We start from the raw sequence: 22,998 nt of genomic DNA, 5'->3' as shown, positions 1-22,998 counted from the left end.
ATCAAGGGAAAAGAATCAAGTACCCAGAGATAGACCCACAAATGTATGACCAGTTAATCTTCAACAAAACAGGAAAGAGTATCCAATGAAAAAAAGACAGCCTCTTCATCAAATGGTGCTGGGAAAACTGGACAGCAACATGCAAAAGAATGAAACTGGACCACTTTCTTACACCATACATAAAAATAAATTCCAAATGGATGAAACACCTAAATGTGAGACAGGAAACCATCAAAATCCTAGAGGAAAACACAAGCAGTAACTTCTTTGACCTTTTCTTACTTAGACACATTGCCAGAGGCAAGGGAAACAAAAGCAAAAATGAACTCTTGCGACTTCATCAAGATAAAAATCTGCACAGCAGGAGCGCCTAGGTGGCACAGTCAGTTAAGCATCTGACTTCGGCTCAGGTCATGATCTCACAGCTTGTGAGTTCGAGGCCCACAGCAGGCTCTGTGCTGACAGCTCGGAGCCTGGAGTCTGCTTCAGATTCTGTGTCTCCCTCTCTCTCTCTCTGCCCCTCCCCTGCTCACACTCTGTCTCTCTCAAAAAATAAACATTAAAAAAAATTTAAAAAACATCTGCACAGCAAAGGAAACAATCAATAAAACTAAAAGGCAGCCTACAGAATAGGAGAAGATATTTGCAAATGACATATCAGATAAAGGGTTAGTATCCAAAATCTTTAAAGACCTTATCAAACTCAGTACTCAGAACACAAATAATCCATTGAAGAAATGGGCAGAAGATATGAATAGACACATTGAAAGACACATGAAAAGATGTTCAATATCACTCATAATCAGAGAAATACAAATCAAAACCATAATGAGATACCATCTCACACCTGTCAGAATGGCTAAAATTAACAACTCAAGAAACAACAGATGTTGGCAAGGATAGGAGAAAGGTGAACACTTTTGCATTGTTGCTGGGAATATAAACAGATACAGCCATTCTGGCAAACAGTACGAAAGTTCCTGAAAAAATTTAAAATGAATTAGCTTATGACCCAGCAATTGCACTACTAGGTTTTTATCCAATAGATACAAAAATGCTAATTCAAAGGGGCACACGCATCCCAATGTTTATAGCAGCACTACTGACACTAGCCAAATTATGGAATAAGCCCAAAAGTCCATCGACTGATGAATGCATAAAGAAGATGTGGTGTGTGTATATATATATATATATATGTATATATATATATATATATATATATATATGCACACACACACACACACACACACACATACATACAATAGAATACTACTTGGCAATCAAAATGAATGAAATCTTGCCACTTGCAACAATGTGGATGGAACTAGAGTATATTATGCTAAGCAAAATAAGTCAGAGAAAGACAAATATATGACTACACTCATATGTGGAATTTAAGAAACACAAAAGATGAACACAGGGAAGCGAAGGAAAAATAAGATAAAAACAGAGGGGAAGGCAAGCCATAAGAGACTTAAATATAGAAAACAAACTGAGGGTTGCTGGAGGGAGGTGGGCAGGGGGATGGACTAAGTGGGTGATGGGCATTAAGGAGGGCACTTGTTGGGATGAGCACTGGGTGTTATATGTAAACAATGAATCACTGGGCTCTACTCCTGAAACCAGTCCTAAACTGTACCTTAACTAACTTGAATTTAAATAAAGTTTTTTTTTAAAGAATGATTTAAAAAAGTTAAAAAAAAATACTACACTAAGATCCAGTAATAGTGTGGATATTTATCCCCCCCCCAAATAGTGGATATTTATCCCTCCCCCAAAAAATACTAAAACACTAATTCAGTGATACATGCACCCCTATGTTTATAACAGCATTATTTACAATAGCCAAATTATGAAAGCAGCCAAAGTGTGCATCAATGGATGAAGGGATAAGAAGATGTGGTATATATATGCAATGGAATGTTATTCAGCCATAAAAAGCAATGAAATCTCACCATCTGCAACAACATGGATGGAGGTAAATAGCATAATGTCAAGTGAAATAAGTCAGAGGAAAGACAAATATCATGATTTCACTCAGATGTGGAATTTAAGAAACAATAAAAAAACAAAGAAAAAGAGAGAGAGAAGCCAATAAACAGACTCTTAACTATAGACAACAAACTGATAAACTGATAGTTACCAGAGGGGAAGTGAGTAGAGGGATGGCTGAAATAGGTGATAAAGAGTACCCTTATGATGAGCCCTGAGAACTGTTGAATCACTATACTGTACACGTGAAACTAATATAACACCATATGTTAACTATATTGGAATGAACATTGAAAGTTAAAAAAAAAGAAAACATACAGATGACCAACAGGCAAATGAAAAAATGCTCAGTATCATTCACCATCAGGGAAATGCAAATCAAAACTACAATGAGATATCATCTCATACCTGTCAGAATGGCTAAAATCAAAAACTCAAGAAACAAGTGTTGGTGAGTATGTGGAGAAAAAGGAACTCTTTTTTACTTTTGGTGGGAATGCAAACTGGTGCGGCCACTGTGGAAGACAGTATGGAATTCCTCAAAAAATTAAAAACAGAATTACCCTATGAACCAGTTTTCACACCACTGGTTATTTACCCAAAGAACTGGAAAACATTAATTTGAAAGGATATGTGCACCCCTATGTTTTGCAACATCATTTGTATATCTGTGGTGTTGGTTGTGATATGTCCTCTTTCATTCATGATTTTATTTATTGAGGTCCTTCTTCTTTTGTTTTCACAGAGCTAGAATAAACAATCCTAAAATGTGAATGGAACCACAAAAAGATCCTAAAAGCCAAAGCAATCCTGAAAAATAAAAATAAAACTGGAGGAATCATGATTCTGGATTTCAAGTTATAAATCTGTCAACCTCAAGACAGTATGGTACTGGCACAAAAACAGACACATAGATCAATGGAGCAGAATGGAAAACCCAGAAATGGACTGACAACAATATGGTCAACTAATCTTTGACAAAGGGACTTCATCAAGATAAAAAGCTTCTGCACAGCAAAGGAAAACAATCAATAAAACCAAAAGGCAGCCTACAGAATGGGGAAAGGTATTTGCAAATGACATATGTGATAAAGCATTAATATCCAAAATCTATAAAGAACTTAGCAAACTCAACACCCAAAAAACAAATAATCCAGTTAAGAAATGGGCAGAAGACATGAATAGACACTTTTTCAAAGAAAACATCCAGATGGCTAACAGACACATGAAAAGATGTTCAACATCACTCATCATCAGGGATACACAAATCAAAACCACAGTGAGATACCACCTCACACCTATCAGAATGGCTATAATGAACAACATAAGAAACAGCAGGTATTGGTGAGGATGTGGAGAAAAAGTAACCCTCTTGCACTGTTGGTGGGAATATAAACTGAAGCAGCCACTCTGGAGAGCATATGGAGTTCCCTTAAAAAAAAAAACAAAAAAACAAAAAACAAAATAGAACTACCCTCTAATCCAGCAACTGCAATACTAGGTATTCACCCAAAGGATACAAAAATACTGATTCAAAGGGGTACATGCACCCCGATGTTTATAGCAGCCTTATCAACAATAGTCAAACTACGAAGAGAGCCCAAATGCCCATCGACTGATGAATGGCTAAAAAAAATATGGTAAAGAGGCACCTGCGTAGCTCAGTCAGTTAAGTATCTGACTCGGCTCAGGTCATGATCTCACACTTCATGAGTTCAAGCCCCACACCAGGTTCTCTGCTATCAGCACAGAGCTCACTTCAGACCCTCTGTTCCCCTCTTTCTCTCTCCACTTTTCCCTTTCTTGTTCTCTAAACAAAGTATTAAAAGAAACAAAGTATTTTTTAAAAAAGATGTACTATAAATGTACAATGGAATATTACTCAGCCATCAAAAGAATGAAACCTTGCCATTTGCAACCACATGGATGGTGCTAGACTGTATTATGCTAAATGAAATAAGTCAATCAGAGAAAGACAAATACCATACGATTTCACTCATGTGTGGAATTTAAGAAACAAACATATGTGAAGAGGGAAAATAAAAGAGGAGGGAGGGAAACAAACCACAAGAGACTCTTAATGATAGAGAACAAACTGGGGGTTGAAGGAGCTAGATGGGTAATGGGTATTAAAAATGCACTTTTTATGATGAGCACTGGGTGTTGTATGTAAGTGATGAATCACTGAATTCTACTCCTGAAACCAATATTTCACTGTATGTGAACTAAAACTTAAATAAAATTACTTTCATAAAAAATAAATAAAAATAAAAGTTTAGTAGAATTGTTTTAAAAATAAAGAAACAGAATGAAATGAAAACACAACATATTAAAATTTGAGAGTGAAGAATTCCAAATCTGCCAATATGAAGTAGCTCCATTCCTCCCAGTTTCTGCCTCTTACAACCTAAAAAAACAAGCAAAAAAAACCCTGAATATAAGATTCCAAACAAGCAGAGGAAAATTCTAAAAGATAGAAAGGAGGAGGAATGGCAAAGCAACTCAGGAGAGTGACACAGCAGTGATTTCCTTGGGTTTCCTTATTGTGTCTCATATATCCTGGACAATGCACCACAGAAGTCTCCAACCCAGAACCATCAACTGGTAGAAAAAGGAAAACAGAAACAAAACCAAAAACTCCATGAAAAGGCAATTTTCCCAGCCAAAGGACTGAGAAGACAGGATATCCTAAAAACAAATTTTGGCATCACCCACCTTATAGTAGCAAACAACAAGGAAAAACTCTCCTCTCCCGGACTCCACATAGTTCAAAAGGGTTGACTAGGGAACTGATCTTCCACCTATCCTAACCCCACCCTTCAGAGAGCACACTCCAATTTGTTCAGCAGAGAGTGGTTAGGGACACAAGCAGGGAGTTAATCATCTATCCCCTGCCTGGCAGAAGCAGGTAGCACTCTGTTTCACTGTCAGGTGGTATTAGTGCATTAAGCAGGATGCTGACCTGCCATCTCCAGACTAATGGAGGCAGGTGGGAACACTCCAACCTGATGGGATGGTATTAGTGAGTCTGAATGAGCACTTGGTCCTACATCCCCTTCCTAGCATAAAAGAGGCGTTCTAATTCTACTACCAAGGTAGCATCAGTGAAGTCCAGAGACAACAAGATTGAATGAGATGGTACGAGGTGGAACTTCACACACACGTAAGGCTTCACACATACACTACTAGTTTTCCACGTCAGCAGGGAAATAATTAGGAAGTTGAATATCCACATCCACCTGACAATAAGCAATAGGCCATAACATTGAACAAGGTGGGCAAATCAGGTCTAGTCAGCACACATACTGTGTCAAAGGATCCTACTAGGAGCTGAACCTCTACTCACGTTAGTGAGTTAGAACAAGGCAGTTCAAGGAGTGATTGATACCATGCTTCCTATCTCTCCTGATGTCACTGGGCCCCCACAGGAAGATGAACTTCCATCCCCACACATCAGAAAATGAGGTGGTATGAGTCAGTACCCACTTTTGCTGGCGGGGAGGAGGTGTTGACATGGCTCGTCACAAAATTTGAATATACACACCCACCTGGCCCTCAAGCTACACTTCAATGGGAGGACTTAGTGGTTTAAAAAAAATTATTAGTAGCATCCAAATTTCCTAATATAATACCCAAAATATTCAGGAAACAATTGAAAATCACTCATCATACTAAGAACCAAGATAATGACATTTGAATGAGAAACAATAATCAATACATGCCAAAATCAAAATGAATCAGATGCCATAATTATCTGAAAATGATTTTCAACAGCCATCACAGAAATCCTTCAATAAAGAATTATGAATCTTCTTGAAACAAATGAAAATAAAGATCAGCAAATAGAAATTCCTAAAAGGAAATAAAATCATAGAACTAAAGAATATAATAACCAAGATAAAATTGGATAGGTTCAATAGTAGAGTGGAGATGACAGAGTATACAAATCAGTGTACTTGGGGAGAGATCAATAAAATTTACCCAATCTGAACAAAAGAAGGAAGAGACTAGACTAGGGAAGCACAATAAACAGTCTTAGGGGACAAGAACAAAGATCTACCATTCATATAACTGGAGTCCCAGAAAGAGAGAAGAAAGACAGTGGGATTGAAAAACTTTTATAAGAAATAATGGCTGGAAACTTCCCAAATTTAGTGAAATACTTAAACCTACATATTTGGAAAGTGGAGCAAACACCAAATAAGATAAGCCCAGAAATATCCATGTCAAGAAACATCATAATTAAACTTCTGAAAACTAAGGGGAAAAGCTCTGGAAAGCAGCCAGACACAAAGCATTATGAATGAACATGAATTTGAATGACAGTAGATTTCTCATCTGAAACTACAGAGGCCAGAAGAAAGTGGTACAACATTTTTCAAGTAATAAAATAACTATCAACTGTGTATATACAGCAAAAATATCCTTGAGGAATGAATAATAAATATATTCTCAGATGAAGAAAAACTAAGACAATTTGTTTCCAAATCTACCCTTTAAAAAAGTCTAAAGAAAGTTCTCTAACCAGAAGGAAATGAAAGTTCTCAAATCAAAATCCCCTATTTTCACCTTAAAAACCCTAGTAAAAGAAGTCTTGGAACTTCAGAAAGGACATAAGAATGGGTAAAATTTTGGGTAAATATAGTATATTATTTGACTTCTTATGAGTTTCTTTTTTTAATTTTTAATGTTTATTTATTTTTGAGACAGATGGAGATGGAGCATGAGCAGGGGAGGGGCAGAGAGAGAGAAGATGACACAGAATCCAAAGCAGGCTGAGCTGTCAGGACAGAGCCTGACGCAGGACCTGAACTCATGAGATCATGACCTGTGCTGAAGTTGGACACTTACCTGACTGAGCCACCCAGGCACCCCTACTTCTTATGAGTTTCTTAAGTCACATTTGATGGTTGAAGCAAAAATTATAGCACCATCTGATATGATTCTGCTCAAGACATTTACAGAAAATATATAAAATAACTATACTATAAAAGCAGAGAGGGCATAGGGACCTAAATGAAAGTAAGGCTGCAGTTTCCCTCGAAGTGAAAAAATGTTGATACCAGTAGACCGTGATAATTTATGTATGTTTGTTGTAATACCAAGAGCAACTACTAAGAAAACTCTACAAAGCAATATACTCAAAACAATATAAATAATTCAAGATTGAGTTATTTAAAAAGTTCAAAATAACTCCCAGGAAAATAAGACAAAAAGGAACAAAAAAGAGAGGAAACAAGCAGAAAACAAGTAAATAAATTGGCAGAATTAAGCCCCAACATATAATTACCTGATAGTAAATTACCTTAAAATATTAATTAAGTGAAGCAGACTGACATGGTAGATTGAAAATAAAATGATCCTACAAAATCAATATATGAAAATCAGTTGCATTTCTATATACAAATAATGAATTATCAGAAAGAGAAATTAAGAAAACAATCCATTTACAATTCCATCAAAAAGAATAAAATACCTAGGAATAAATTTAACCAAGGATGTGAAAGACCTGGACACTGAAAACCGTAAGATATTGATAAAGAAACTGAAGAAGGCACAAATTAATGTAAAGATATTCCATGCTCATGGATTAGAAGAATTAACATTTTTTTTAAAAATATCCATACTACCCAAAGCAATATACAGATTCAATGTAATCTCTATAAAAATTCCAATGGCATCTTTCACAAAAATAGAACAAACAATCCTAAAATTTGTATGAAACCACGAAATATGTCAAATAGCCAAAGTAATCTTGGTTAAAAAAAAAAAAAAAAAAGCTAGAGGCATCTCACTTCCTGATTTCAAACTTATTATGAAGCTACAATAATCAAAACATTATGGTATTAGCATAAAAACAGACATACAGACCAGTGAAACAGAACCAGGAGAGCATAAATAAACCCATGCATACATGGTCAACTAATATTTGATAAGAGAACCAAGACTACTCAATGGGGGAAAATACAGTCTCTTCAATAAATGGTGCTGGGAAAACTGGATAGCCATAGGCAAAACAATAAAACTGGACCACTATCTTAGAGTATACACAAAAATTAACTCAAAATGGTTAGAGTTGAATATAAGACCTGAAACTATAAAAGTCCTAGAAGAAATCAAAGGCAGTAAGCTCCTGGACATCATTCTTAGCAATGATTTTTTGGATATGATGCCAAAGCAAAACTAAACAAGTAGGACTACATCAAACTAAAAAGCTTCTGTTCAACAAAGGAAACCATCAACAAAATAAAAAGGCTATCTACCAAATGGGAGTAAATATCTACAAATCACATATCAATATCCAAAATATATAAAGAACTCATACAACTCAATAGTAAAATAAACAAACAAAAACACATCAGATTAAAAAGTGGAATCATGGGGCGCCTGGGTGGCGCAGTCGGTTAAGCGTCCGACTTCAGCCAGGTCACGATCTCGCGGTCCGTGAGTTCGAGCCCCGCGTCAGGCTCTGGGCTGATGGCTCGGAGCCTGGAGCCTGTTTCCGATTCTGTGTCTCCCTCTCTCTCTGCCCCTCCCCCGTTCATGCTCTGTCTCTCTCTGTCCCAAAAATAAATAAAAAACGTTGAAAAAAAAAAATTAAAAAAAAAAAAAAAAAGTGGAATCAGAGGATCTGAATAGATATTTTCAAAAGAAGATATACAGATGGCTAACTGGTACATCACTAATTATCAAATAAATGCAAATCAGAACCACAATGAGATATCACCTTACACCTATCAGAATGGCTATTACCAAAAAGACAAGAAATAACAAGTGTTAGTGAGGATGTGGAGAAAAAGGGGCCCTTGTACACTGTTGGTGGGCCTGTATATTAGCACAGCCACTATGGAAAACAGTATGGAGTTCTTCCAAGGATTAAAAATAGAATTTCCATATGGTCCAGAAATTCCACTTCTGGGTATTTATCCAAAGGAAACAAAACACTAACTTGAAAGATGTATGCACTCCACGTTCATTGCAGGAATATTTATAATAAAGAAGATGTGGAAACAACCTAAGTGTCTGCTATGGATGAATAGATTAAAAGAAAATACATACACACACAAACATACACACTCTGGAATATCATTCAGCCATAAAAAAGAAAGAAATCTTGCCATTTGCAATAACATGAATTGACATGAAAGGCAGTACACTGAGTAATATTTCAGACAAGTACTGTATGATATCCCTTAAATACAAACAAAACAAAAGAAAACAACAAAAAACAAAAAACACCAAACTCACAGATACGGAGAAAAGACTGGCAGTTGTTGGAGGTAGGGGTTGGGTTGTAGGAGTTGGGTGGAATCAGTGAAGGTTGTCAAAGGTCAAATTTCTACTTATAAAATAAGTAAGACCTAGGGAATATAGTGTACATCATTGTGACTATAGTTAATAAATTGTGTATTTGAAAGTTACTAAGAGAAATTTTTTAAGTTATCACAAGAAAAACATTTTTGCAACTGTGTGTGGTGATTCATATCAACTAGACTTATTGTAGAGATCATTTGACAAGATATATAAATATTGAATCAATATTTTGCACACCTAAAACTAATGTCAATTACAGCTCAATTAAAGGAAAAAAGAAAATGACCTAACAATATGCTATCTACAAATAAACTACTTCAAGTGCAATGACATATTTAAGTTCAAAACAAAAGGATGGAAATAGAATATGCAAATATTAGATTTTTTTTAAAAGCAGGAGTGACCATATTAATATGAGACAAAGTAAATCTCAGAGCAAAGAAAATTATTGGAGACCAATAAAGACATTACATAATGATAAAAGAATCAATCCAGGAAGAAGACAAGAATTCTAAATGCATGCATACCAAACCAAAGAGCCTCAAAAATACAGAAAGAAAAACCTAATAGAACTGGAAAAGGAGATAAATTTATCCAAAATTATAGTTGGAGATCTTAATACACTCTTCTCTTGGGATTTGATAGAATCATCAAACAGAAAATAAGCAAGGATATAGAACTCAACAACACAATCAACCAACAATATCTTTTTTTTTCAACCAACAATATCTAGTTGACAAATATAGAACATTCCACTCAACAAGAATGCACATGTTTTTCCAGAGTCCATAGAGCATGCCCCAAGAAAGACCATATCCAAGACCATAAAACAAACCTTAGCAAACTTAAAAGAACTGAAATTATACTATGTGTGTGTGTGTGTGTGTGTGTGTGTGTGTGTGTGTGTGTGTTTACCACAGTGGAATCAAATCAATAACAGAAAGACAAAATTTCCAAACACTTCCCAATTAATTAAAACACTTCTAAGTAATTCATGGTCTCAAGATATGTCAAAGGCAATTTTTTTTAAGTTTATTTTAAGAGAGACAAAGAAAGCACAAGCTAGGGAAGGTTGGAGAGAGAGGTAGAATCCCAAGGAGGCTCCACATGGTCAGTGCACAGAGCCCAAAGCAGGGCTCAAATCCACAAAACAATGAGATCATGACCTGAGCTGAAATCAAGAGTTAGACACTTTAACCGACTGAGCCACCCAGGCACCCCTCAGAGACAATTTTTAAAACTATATATAATTCAATTAAAATGAAAACACACATATCAAAATTTGCAGGATTCAGTTAAAGCAGTGCTGAGAATTACACTAAATGCATACCTTAGAAAAGAGGAAGAATATCAAATCAATAATCTAAGTTCTGACTTCAAGAAACTAGAAAAAAGGAGCAAAGTAAGCTCAAAGAAAAGTGAAGGAAGAAATAATAATGATGATTTATTAAATAATAAAAATAATAAGCCAGAAAAAATTGAAAACAAAGAAAATGGAGGAAATCAAACAAACAGCTAGTTCCTCAAAAAAGAAATCAATACAATTTAAAAACTACTAGTAAGACTTACTACACATAACCAACATTCAACTAAGATAAAACAGAAAACCAAAAGAGTCCTATAACTACTAAATACATTGAATTTGTAATACAAAATCTCTCAAAATAATCTCCAAGCCTAGGTATTTTCACTAGAGAATAATACCAAACATTTAAAGAATTAACCCCAATTTTACTCAATCTCTCCCAGAAAACAGAAGAAGAAACACTTCTCAGTTTATTTTATGAAGCTAATAATACCCCAATATCAGAACCAAAGACAATACAAATAAAAATTTAACTCAAAATAGAACTGTACTTAAATACAAAATGTATAACTATATAATTTTTAGAAAAAAAAATTTAAAAATTAAGATCCAGGGTTAGGCAAAGAGTTCTAAGGAGTGATACCAAAAGCACAATCAATAAAGAAAAAATGATAAACTGGACTCTGAAAAATCCTGTAAAGAGGGTCAAATGTCAAGCTATAGACTAGAAGAAATAATTTATTTGACAAAAGAGTAGTATCTAGAATGCATAAGAATACCACAATGAGATATCACTACAAAATTATCAGAATACCACAATGAGATATCACTACAAAATTATAAGAATGGCTTAAAAAAAAAAAAACAAGATGCACTAATAATGATGTGAAGATACAAAATGTAAAATGTTACAACCCCTCGGGGAAACAGTTTGGGATATTCTTATAAAACTAAATTTTGAACTACCATAGAGTCCCTCTAACGGCACTTCTGGGCAGAGAAATGAAAACATGTTCACAGAAAAACATGTACATAAATGTTTATAACTGCTTTAATCATAATAGCCACCAACTGGAAACCCAGATGTCCTTCAATAAGTGAATGGCTAAACACACTGTGGTACTTCCATACCATGGAATATTGCCCAACAATTAAAAAATACTGATACTTACAACAACTTGGATGAATCTTCAGAGAAGAAAAAAGCAAATCCCAAAAGTTTACATACTGTATGATTTCATTTATATAACATTCCTAACATGGCCAAATTACTAAAGTGAAAAACAAATTAGTGATAGAAATCAGGGATGGGGTGGGAGAATTGGAAGGAGAGGATGTGGTTATAAGGGGGGAATGTGAGGAATCTTGGTGGTAACTGAAACACTCTGTACTTTGAGAATATCAATGTCAGTATCTTGGTTGTGATATTACACCATAATTTTGTAGGACATTACTTTTGGGGGAAATTGAATGAAGAGTACATGTGGCTGTATCATTTCCTGCAACTACAATTAAATCTGTATCTCATGGAAGCAACAACCTAAGTATCAAAATAAAAAATTCAATTAAAATGGAATGACACTAAAGCATAATTTGAGAGGAAATTTATAGCACTACAGACATGTATTAGAAAAGAAGTTCTGAAATCAATAACTTCAGTTTCCACCTTAAAAAATAGAAAAAAAAGATCAAATTAACTCAAAGTTAAGCAGAAGAAAAAAATAAAAAGATCTAAGCAGGAATCAATAAAACTCAAGTTAGGAAAACAATATAAGAAAGCTCTGAAGCCAAAATTTGTTTCCTGTGAAAATCAATACAACTGATCAAAAAGGGGGGGGGGGGGGACAAATATTACCAATATCAAGAATTCAAGATAGGACACTAATAGTTCTCCCACAGACATTAAAAATATGCCAATAAACTGGACATTGTGGGTTTTTACAATCATATTCATTTCAAAATAAATCAACTTTATTTGGTCATATTTCACTTACCTGAATATTTAAGGAAAAGTAATTGGTATTAATACAACAAATACTGAACCAAAAGTTAAGGATACATTCGTATAGCACCTGTTCTTGTCCCAATAGCCAAGATTTTCTGAACTGGATCAAAGGCTAATGCTGTGGGCTGATAAGGAAAACCATGCCGAACTGTCTGAAAGAGAGCAGATAGTAAAAATAATCACCAGGAAAATTAAAATTAAAATCATAAGATACCACTATCCAACTACCATAATGACTAAAATAAGTATTTTAATTAAAAAAAAATCACCATATGTTGGTAGGAGTGTAAAATGACACAAGCACTATCTGTCCTATGACCTATATTTCACTCCTATTTATGTATCCAAGAAAATAAGAGCATATGGCCACATAATTTGTGTAAGTATGCCCCTAATAGCTTTATACATAACAACCTGGAAAAAGTGCTAGTGTCCAACAAGAGAATCAAAAAACAAAAATGTGGTATACTCCTACAATAAACTACTACTCAACAGTAAAAGATAAAAACTAGTAACAGATGCAACAACATGGATGATTCTCAAAAACATTATGCTAAATAAAAGCAGCAATACACAAAACAGTGCATATAGTATGATTATATTTATATTAAAATTTGAACAAGCAAAACTAATCTATGGTTAAAAAAAATCAGAGCAGTGATTGACTTGAGGAGAACTCACTGGATGAGGGTATGAGGGAACTTTATTGAGTCAAGGTAATATTCTATATTTTGATAGAAGTTTGGATTACACAAGTGTATACATTGGTCAAAACTCATCAAATTGTACAATAAAATTTATGATTTCTCTGTATGTAAACTGAATGTCAAAAAAAGAAAAAAGCATTATTAACAAATATTTAACTCTAGTTAATGATATGCACACTGAGGTTTTAAGAAGTAAAGTGTACTGACACCTGCAATTTAATTCGAAATGCATCCAAAGAAGTAATATGGTTAGAGAGATGGATAGACATATATGATAAAGCAAATATAGCAAAATGGTAACTGTCAAATCTAGGTGAGAATGTATGTTATGTATGTGTATACATGAATGTTCACAATATAACTTTTTCAATTCCTCTGTATGTTTGAAAGCTTTCATAGTCACACAATGGAAAAAAAGAAAAAATATAGAGTTGATAATATCATAAAGATGATAAAACTAACATAAGGATATCCAATAATATACAGGAATTAATTTCAACATGAAATATAACTTTTCAAAGAAATAGAGGACCCACATAGGTCAGGGAAAGGGGATTCTAGAAGGAGCTTGGGAAGATAGTAGAGTAGGAAGACCTTGAGCTCACACCATCTCATGTTTACACCTAGATATCATCCACATCCAAGTAAATAAAGCCTTATGATCTGAATAAAGTCAGAACAAATTCTACAACTAAAAATAGAAAAGAAGCTGCATCTCTGAATGGTTAGCAAGGACAGAAAGGCAGAAGGAGGCTGCCTGCAGGAGGGCAGGAGCTGTGCACTCAGGGAAGAGAAATGGGCCCTAGCACCAGGGAGCACCACAGTAGGGGGCAGGTACTAATCCTCATAATGTTTGGCTTTGAAAATCATGGGGGATGAATTCCCCTGGAGCCTGGAGCTTTAAAAGTCAGCTGACTCGGCACTGGGCTAGCCAGGAGGGCAAGTGATAGCTGGGTTGCTGCCCTTAAAAAGACAGAAGAGGCAAAGAAGCAACATAAAAATGGCAATTAACACAACACAAGGGGCAAACAGAAGACAGATCTGTTCATGCTGATCTCAGAGTGTGTTAGATTACTTCTCTGAAAATGAGGGAGCTGGCAGGCATCATTTTCCTCCCCCCAGCATCCCCCGCCCCCACCCCAGCATAAACACAGGGTCATCTGCCAGAGGAAAGGTTGCATAGACCCTTGCTAACTAACCTGCTAGCAGTATGCCATGCCCATGAGTTCTCCTGGGGATTTGCCCACTCCAACCCTGTTAGCCTTGGCCCTGGGTTCAGAGCCAATTTTGTTAAAGCTGCCCATGAAAAATTATTAGAATAAAGGAGTTCAGTAAGTTTGCAAAATTAGTTGTACAAATATAATATTTCTATATACTAGTAATGTACTATCCAAAAATGAAATTAAGAAAACAATTTCATTTATAATAGCATCCAAATGAATAAAATACTCAGGAATAAAATGAAGAGAAGTGCAAAACTTACATGCTATAACTACAAAACATTGTTGAAAAAAATTAAAGACAAATAAAAGGAAAGCCATCCCATATCATGGATTAAAAGACTTAATATTGATAAAGTGACAATACTCCCCAAATTCATCTCCAGAGTCAATGCCATCCCTATCAAAATCCCATCTGACATTTTTTGCAAAGTTCAACAAATTGATCCTAAGATTCCTATGGATATTCAATGATCCAGAATACCAAAAAAGATCTTGAAGAAGAAAGTTGGAGGATTCACATTTTCTGTTTTCAAAACTTACACAAATCTACAGTAATTGAGCAATGAGATACTAGCATAAGGACAGACAGATCAGTGGAACAGAACTGAGATTCCATAAACAACTCCTCACATTTTTAGTCAATTTATTTTTAATCAGGGTTCCAAGACAATTCAACAATGAATGAAAGAATAGTCTTTCAACAAATGGTGCTGCAACAACTGATACCCACATGTAAAAGAATTAGGTTGAACCCTTTACTTACTTTATTCCAATATTAACTCAAAATAGATTACAGACCTAAATGCAAGAGCCAAAACTATAAAGATCTTAGAAGAAAACATATGCTTAAATCTTAGTGAACTGGGAGTAGGCAATTAAATCTGACATCAAAAGCACAAGCAACAAAATTAAAAAGATAAACTGAACTTTGTGAGAACTAAAAACTGTTATGCTGTAAAGGATACTATCAAGAAAGTAAAAAGACAACCCACAGAATGGGAGAAAATATTTGCAAGTCATACAAGTCATATATCTGATAAGGAATTTATATCCAGAGTATATAAATGACTCTCACAACTCAATAATAAAAATGGGCAAAGGATCTTAATAGTCACTTATCCAAAGTATACAAATGAGCAATAAGCACATGATGACATGCTCAACAGCATTAGTAAATCACATCCACAACGGGATACAATTGTATAGCCACTAGGATGACTATAATAAAAAAGATAGATGCCAACACATGCTGACAAAGATGTGGAGAAATTGGAGGTCTAATACTTTGCTGGTGGGAATATAAAATCATGTATAAAATCTTTGGAAAATAGCTTGGGAGGTCCTCAAAGTGTGAAATATAGAGTTACCTATGACCCAGTGATTCTGCTCCTGGGTATATAACTAACAGCAATGAAAAATAAATGCACCCAAAACTTCAATACAAATGTTCATAGCAGCATTATTCAGAATAGCCAAAAAGTACAAACAACTCAAATATCCATCAACTGATGAATGGATAAATGAAATGCAGTATATCCATACAATGGAATATTACTCATTAATAAAAAAAGAATGAAGTACACATACATGCTACACAGGATGTACCTTGAAAACGTTATGCTAAATGAAAGAAGCCATTCATATATTATATGATTCCATTTAATGGAATGTACAGAATAGAAAAATCTGTGTAGTATGTGGTTGATTTCAAAAGAATGAAGGCTATCAATAGAATGACATAAATTCAGTAAAAATAAATGAAGCAAGAGAAAAATGTAGAACAGAGTCTAGAACAAACATGTCAAGGTAAAAAATTCTCAATTTTAGTGCCAGGTAGGATTGTTGAAATACTATAGTTTATGCTCAGTTGGTGAAATAAGATGGCAGTAAAGCTGATCAATAAGAAAATGAGGTTTTTAAATACATAATTTTTCCTTGTTTTTTCTTGCAAGATTTTATTTAAATTCAAGTTAGCTAACATATAGTGTAGTATCAGTTTCAGAAGTAGAATTTAGTGATTCATCACTTACATATAACACCCAGTGCTCATCACAACAAGTGAATTTTTCTTAATGTTATTTTGTTTGTTTTCTTTTGTTTCACTCTCTATATTAGTCTGTTCAGGCTGCTATAACAAAATAACATACACTGGTGGCTTAAGCAAGATATTTATTTCTCACAGTTCTGGAGGCTGAAAGTCAAGATCAAGTTACCAGGTATTCAGTTCCTTCCTAGCTTGCAGATGGCCACCTTCTCACTGTATCTTCATATGATGCGGGGAGGGAGTCTCTATTCTTAAAAAAAACCACTAATCCCATCATGAAGGCTTCACCCTTATGGTGTCATCTAACCCTAATTAACTCCCAAAGGTCCCCTCTCCAAATACCATCACACTGGGGGCTAGAGTTTCAAAATATGAATTTTAGGGGGACACAATTCATTTAATAGCACTCTCCCTTGAAATTACTACAAGGGATGAGGTGAGGTAGCCAACTGTATCAATAGCTCTTGAAGCAAAAGATACTTGAAGCAAAGAAAGATATAATAGAGAGAACTGGTTATGAATACGTGGAAAGATTGGTCATATTACCCTAAGTTAAGAAAGCTGCTACCACCTTTGAGATGAAAGAAACCTGTATTCACTGCTGACAGTGCAAGAGTTATTACCAGAAGCAAATGACTTTTACTTTCTTTGTATCTTTTAATCCAGTCTAAGTGCTCCCATTGGCAGAATCTAAGCATAACATCTTAGCTTTAGCTTTAGTTTAGTTTGAATTTCAATTTCCTCAGTATATAAATGAGAACACAGAAGGACCATTGTGGAACTGAGAGCAGTACGAAACAAAGTAGAATTCACATTTGGCCTGATGGACTAAGCTTAATACTATTATACTATTTCAAAACAGCCTTAAAACCTCCTGTGACAGAGACTGCCTGTTGCTCCTTAATATCTTCTTTTCCCCTTTTTCTATAGTAATAAAATTTTGAGCCCAGCACATAGCAATCCAATTCACACTATATTCCGAGCCCCCACAGCAGGCTAGATTAGAATCTGAACAAAGGAATGACAGCAGAAGTGATATGAAGCCTTAAAAGTAAGGCAAATACTACTTTTTTTTTTTCTCACTTTCCTACTGATTGGAAAATGTACTCAATGGCAGGTTTTGGATCAGCCATCTTAGAACATGAGGTAGAAGCCATAGGTTAAGGATAGCAGAGTAACAAGATAGAAAGGTCTCTCATAAAAGCAAAGAGGCTTGTTAGGCTCTAGATAACATGAAGCCATTGAATCAGTCCTGGGTTGCTTAAACTTGGACAGATTTTATGAAAGACAAATTTTGTATCGTGTAAGCCACAATTGTTATGGCCCACATCCTAACTGGCATCCTAAAAACCACAACCATTCCTAAAAACAAGTAAATATTTATTAGACCACCAAGTTAATTTATGAGGAATGTTGCCTAGTATTGGTCATTAGTGTGAAAAAAGAAAGAAATTAAATGGCTTTTGATTCTGCACTAAAAGGACTCCAGCTCACTACCATATTGGTGATTCATCCCTATATGTATCATTTCCGTATACTACTGATAGGCCAAAGCTATCATTTCCATAATCTGAGCACAGAACTCCTAGAATCATGTACCAGATTTCATCTAATGACACAAATGTGACTGTTAGAAATTCCCAGATACAGGTATCCCATACTTTTGAAAGTTGATGTGTGCCACTTTACTTTTATAAAAGACCTACATTAGGGGCGCCTGGGTGGCTCAGTCGGTTAAGCGTCCGACTTCGGCTCAGGTCATGATCTCATGGTCCCTGAGTTCGAGCCCCACATCGGGCTCTGTGCTGACAGCTCAGAGCCTGGAGCCTGTTTCAGATTCTGTGTCTCCCTCTCTCTCTGCCCCTCCCCTGTTCACGCTCTGTCTCTCTCTGTCTCAAAAATAAATAAACGTTAAAAAAAAATTTAAAAAATAAATAATAAAAGACCTACATTAGTACCTGTTTTCACCAAGCAAAAGAAATGTAAAAAGGATTTTGCTTTTACAAAAAAAGGCAACAAGTGAAAATAGAGTTGAGTGATTGTTTTGTAGCTGGCCATTACAGAGGCAGCACATGCCTCAAGCAAGCATCAAGAGTGGCACCACCAAGCACCTTCTCTGGGAACTACACTCAGCATCTCAGCATCAAGCTGCCATAGCTTTAAACTGTGTCTGTGAGCATATGTGCTTTATCTCAATTTATTTTGTGAATCTGTTACCAAGATGTGTCCAAAGGTATTAGAAAAGTCTAGGAGAGGTTGTATTTTGGGTCTGGGAATGCTCAAAAACTTTTCCACATAAATTAATAGTAGTTGCTTCTTTGCTTTATGTCATTTAGGTTTATGGAAGATTTCATAGGAACACTCTACTTTCAGAGAGTAGAAGAAACTTGCTAGAAAAAATAACATAGCTTACAAAAGATAGAATACTACAATTGTGCAAATTTGTTATATAAAAATTCTTCTGGATAAAAAATTTGCTTATAAAGATTTATGATTATATAATACATGTTTATTTTGATTAAGTTCATTTGACTGGTTTGGTCTATAAATGTTACACTCTGGAGAAGAGGTATAGTAAGGTAAATCATTCCTGATTTTGAATCCAGAAATTGGAAATTAACTGCAGTCTCAGAATTTGTTCAGTAAGTTTAAATAATTTGAGATAAGAAATCTGGTTACTCTCCTACAAAAAAGGACTTTCACATGGACACAATATATTTTGGTAAGCAAAAGCCAAACTACTATTGTAACTGTGGAGCAACTCTCACCAGTGGTAAAATTCCCTCAATTTCAATATTTGGTTGAAACTTTATCAAGTAAATTTGATGTCATCGTGGACCACTGAAAGTATTGCTTAATAATTTCCTGCCAACTTGGATGAAGGAAAAGACTAAGTAAGAGGACTATGATAGGCATATGACACCATCGAGTAGCATAATGGTAACAAATTTAACATGTTCCTATGAAATCCCATTATAATGTGATAAAAAGGTAAAATTGCTCTAAATGGTAAAGTACCTGTTCCTGGGAATGCCATTGGCAACTGAGGTATTGGTACCAGTTCTCAGTAAGACTTTTAAATTTCTTGAAAGAATGAGAAAACTATAATGTTCAAAGATCTAAAGGCAGTTAATATTAAAATTAAAGAAGAATAAGGCATTAATACACCTCCATTTTATAAGATATTTGGAAGTTGACATAATAGAAATGGAATGCTTACTTATTAATATTCTGAAATTTTATATCCTTTTTTCTTTTCTTATTTTAGTTTTATTTTTATAACACTCAATCATGCACCCAGTTTAACAAATCAGACAAATCTAAAGGATTTCTGAAAATTATAAATAATTTGTCTCCTTACCTCTCTTATTTCCTACTTCCCAGAGGGAACCACTTGTCAATATTTCTGTTATTTATTTTGGTATTTTTCCTAATGTGTCTCAAAAGAACATTTTTATATTGCTACTTACTGACTTTTCAGGAAAAACAATTTTCTCTTTTTCACCCATCCCCTCATTACACATACAAGTATCCTTGCCATATACCCAAACTTCCAATAAATCAAAACCATCAGTGTTAACACCTTATTGATATTAATCTCTTATTTTGCCTCACAGATGTTTTTGTTCTCTAAGGTTACCTTCTTTTTTAAGTTTCATTTATTTAGTTTTTACGTTCTGGTCACTAATTCATCCCCAAACCCTTTCCCCAATTGCTCAAATCATCTTTCAATATGTTGAACACATCAGGTATATATACCTAAACACATCAGGTATATATACCTGAGGAAGGAGAGGGAGGGAGGGAGGGAGGGAGGGAAAGAGGGAGAGTGAGTAACAGAGAGGGAAAGAGAAAGAAAAGGAGGGACTATTTATATAAAATTTGAAAATTCCAAGTAACAAAAAAATCAAATCAGCTGTTGCCAGGATCCAGAGGCAGAAAGAGGAAAAAGGATGCTATGAAGAACCACAAGTAATGAAAATGTTCTCTATTTTTATTGTGATAGTGATTCACAGGAAACTCATCATATTGCACAATATATATAATTGCAGATTGTTTTAAACATTTTAAAGTAAATACTTATGAATATAGGTACAAAATACTAAAAAAAATACTAGTAGATTAAAACCAGTAAAATATTCTGACAATGAAAACCATGACTAAATAAAGTTTATTCTAGAAATGTAAGTATAGGTGCTGAATATATATATATTATATGTAATATATATACCTCATATTCCATTTGTTACTAATAAATTTCATCCTTTGCCTTTCCTTAACTTAGATTTTCAACTTTCCAGGGCTTAGTCTTGAAACTACAGGCACTTCTAACTGCTCACAAAATAAGCCTTGGCAACATACAGATATAGAAAAGCAAATAATATTCTTCAGCATATAAACGTCTTTGCAAATGTTATTTCTAAAAAGGAGTCTGTACTCTACAGATTGCTGCTATCTCTTGTGAATATAGTCTTGAGTTTCTAAGGAGTATATGTAATTCTGACTGGTTGTTTTACTTAATAATGTGTTGCCCTGATATGATATTTAAGTTGGCATAGCATTTTCAGAAAAATATAAATACATGTGAGTGTTTTTTACAAAGCCAGAAGAGGATCACTGGTATGTTTTCTTTTCTCTCATATGCATGGAAGAGAAAATAAAATTTTAAAGTATGTCTCTGTTAGATTTAGAATTTGACTGCTTAATCTCATTTAAATCCACAAAAAAACAGCTCAATATCATGATATGTATTGACATTCATTAACTCAACAAATTAAAAGATAAAACCTCATGATTATATCAATAAATTCTGGGAAGGCATTTGAGAAAATTCAAAAGTCAATCCAAGTAAACATCTTATGTAAAACAGGATTAGAAGAAAATTACTTTAAGATGATAAATATTAAAGAGTAATGAAAATAACAACAAACACGATACTAAACAGCAAAAAGCTATAGTCATTCCTATTAAAATCAGGGAGAAGACACAAATGTCCATTTTGTCCATTATTATTCAGCTTTGTTTTCTTGACGTAAGCTAATTCAGTAAGAAAGGAAACTGAAATGGTGCACATAAATACAGAAAATTTAAGAAAAAAAGTGTTACTAAAATATTTTAGAAATAAAATATGGTAAGAAATAAAATGTGGTAAGTTTTCTAGACACAAGGTAAATAAACAATAATCAGTAACTTCTATTAGCAATGACCAATTATCAGTAAAATTAGAGGGAAATCAACATTTATATCTTTAGTTGTTAATTTGAAGTTTGTCAAATATGTTAAAAGTCTAAAAACAAATGTTTTATTCAACAGCATTGGTTAATATCTTTCCTAATATATAAAATGGTTATTCAAAATATTTTTCACTAGACTGAATTTAATCTGATCAGTAGCAGGATTATATTCATATATATCAAGGTTTATTCAATACCACAGAAGTTAGAGCACAACTGTTAGAATTCTATTAGATATACAGAGCTGATGTAATTAGTTTGTGTTGTAGCTTTGACAACAAAATCCCATGAGAATTTAGTATTCAAGAAGCAATTATTTGTTTATATACCTCAAAAACTTTTTCAACATTGTTCTATGATTCAAGCTACTAAAAGCATCTCTTTTCAAAGTATCTACAAAAACCTAATAGTGGAGAAACTATACAAAGTGATAAACAAAGGCCCTAACTATTATCATTTTTCAAAAATAAAATATTCATCTACTTATCTCTCAAATCCCAGGTCAAGGCCTTACTCCTACATGAAATGCTTTCTAAAATACTAAGCCAACACCACAGCTTAACACTTCTTAAAAATTACTGAAGAAAGATTTTTACCCTTTGGTTTCCCCAAGTAAGTCCTGAGCTCCTTCATGAGCAGGAACCCTGCCTTTAATTTGTCCCCTTCACCTAGCTAGTTAAGTGCTATGATTATTTAGGTATTTTTAAGTTAATGAATATGATTTATGCATATAAGGAGTATTCCCCTCAAAACCTATTATATTTTTTTTTAACGTTTATTTATTTGTGAGACAGAGAGAGACAGAGCATGAACGGGGGAGGGCCAGAGAGAGGGAGACACAGAATCTGAAACAGGTTCCAGGCTCTGAGCTGTCAGCACAGAGCCCGACGCGGGGCTGGAACTCAGAGACCGTGAGATCATGACCTGAGCCGAAGTCGGACGCTTAACCGACTGAGGCACCCAGGCACCCCTATTGTCTTATATTTTAAATAAAGATGAATATTACCAAATATTTTGTAAATATTGAAATAGAATGCTTATCTAGAATAATGAACTCTCTCAACTTTAATAGTAATGAAGGCGCATTTGAAATTTATTTTTAAGTTCAAAAGCTATCATTCTCACCCTTTTCCCTCTGAGCACCTTAGTGATTATTATAACTATATGCAACCG

At 34.4% G+C, this 22,998-nt stretch overlaps 1 protein-coding gene across 10 annotated transcripts in view; it reads right to left on the bottom strand.

The window, feature by feature from the left end:
* The window catches only part of STXBP5L (syntaxin binding protein 5L), a 380,897-nt gene that overhangs the window by 312,599 nt on the left and 45,300 nt on the right, over window positions 1–22,998 (bottom strand). For all 10 annotated transcript variants that reach the window (XM_060639858.3, XM_060639856.3, XM_060639862.3 and 7 more), the window contains exon 3: window positions 12,672–12,769. In XM_060639858.3, the coding sequence (XP_060495841.3) occupies window positions 12,672–12,769 (98 nt within the window). The remainder of the gene's footprint in view (window positions 1–12,671; window positions 12,770–22,998) is intronic.

This window comes from Panthera onca, chromosome C2 (assembly GCF_046562875.1).
Source record: "Panthera onca isolate mPanOnc1 chromosome C2, mPanOnc1 haplotype 2, whole genome shotgun sequence".
NCBI classification, from domain to species: Eukaryota; Metazoa; Chordata; class Mammalia; order Carnivora; family Felidae; genus Panthera; species Panthera onca.
This window is presented reverse-complemented; position numbering and strand designations above follow the sequence as displayed.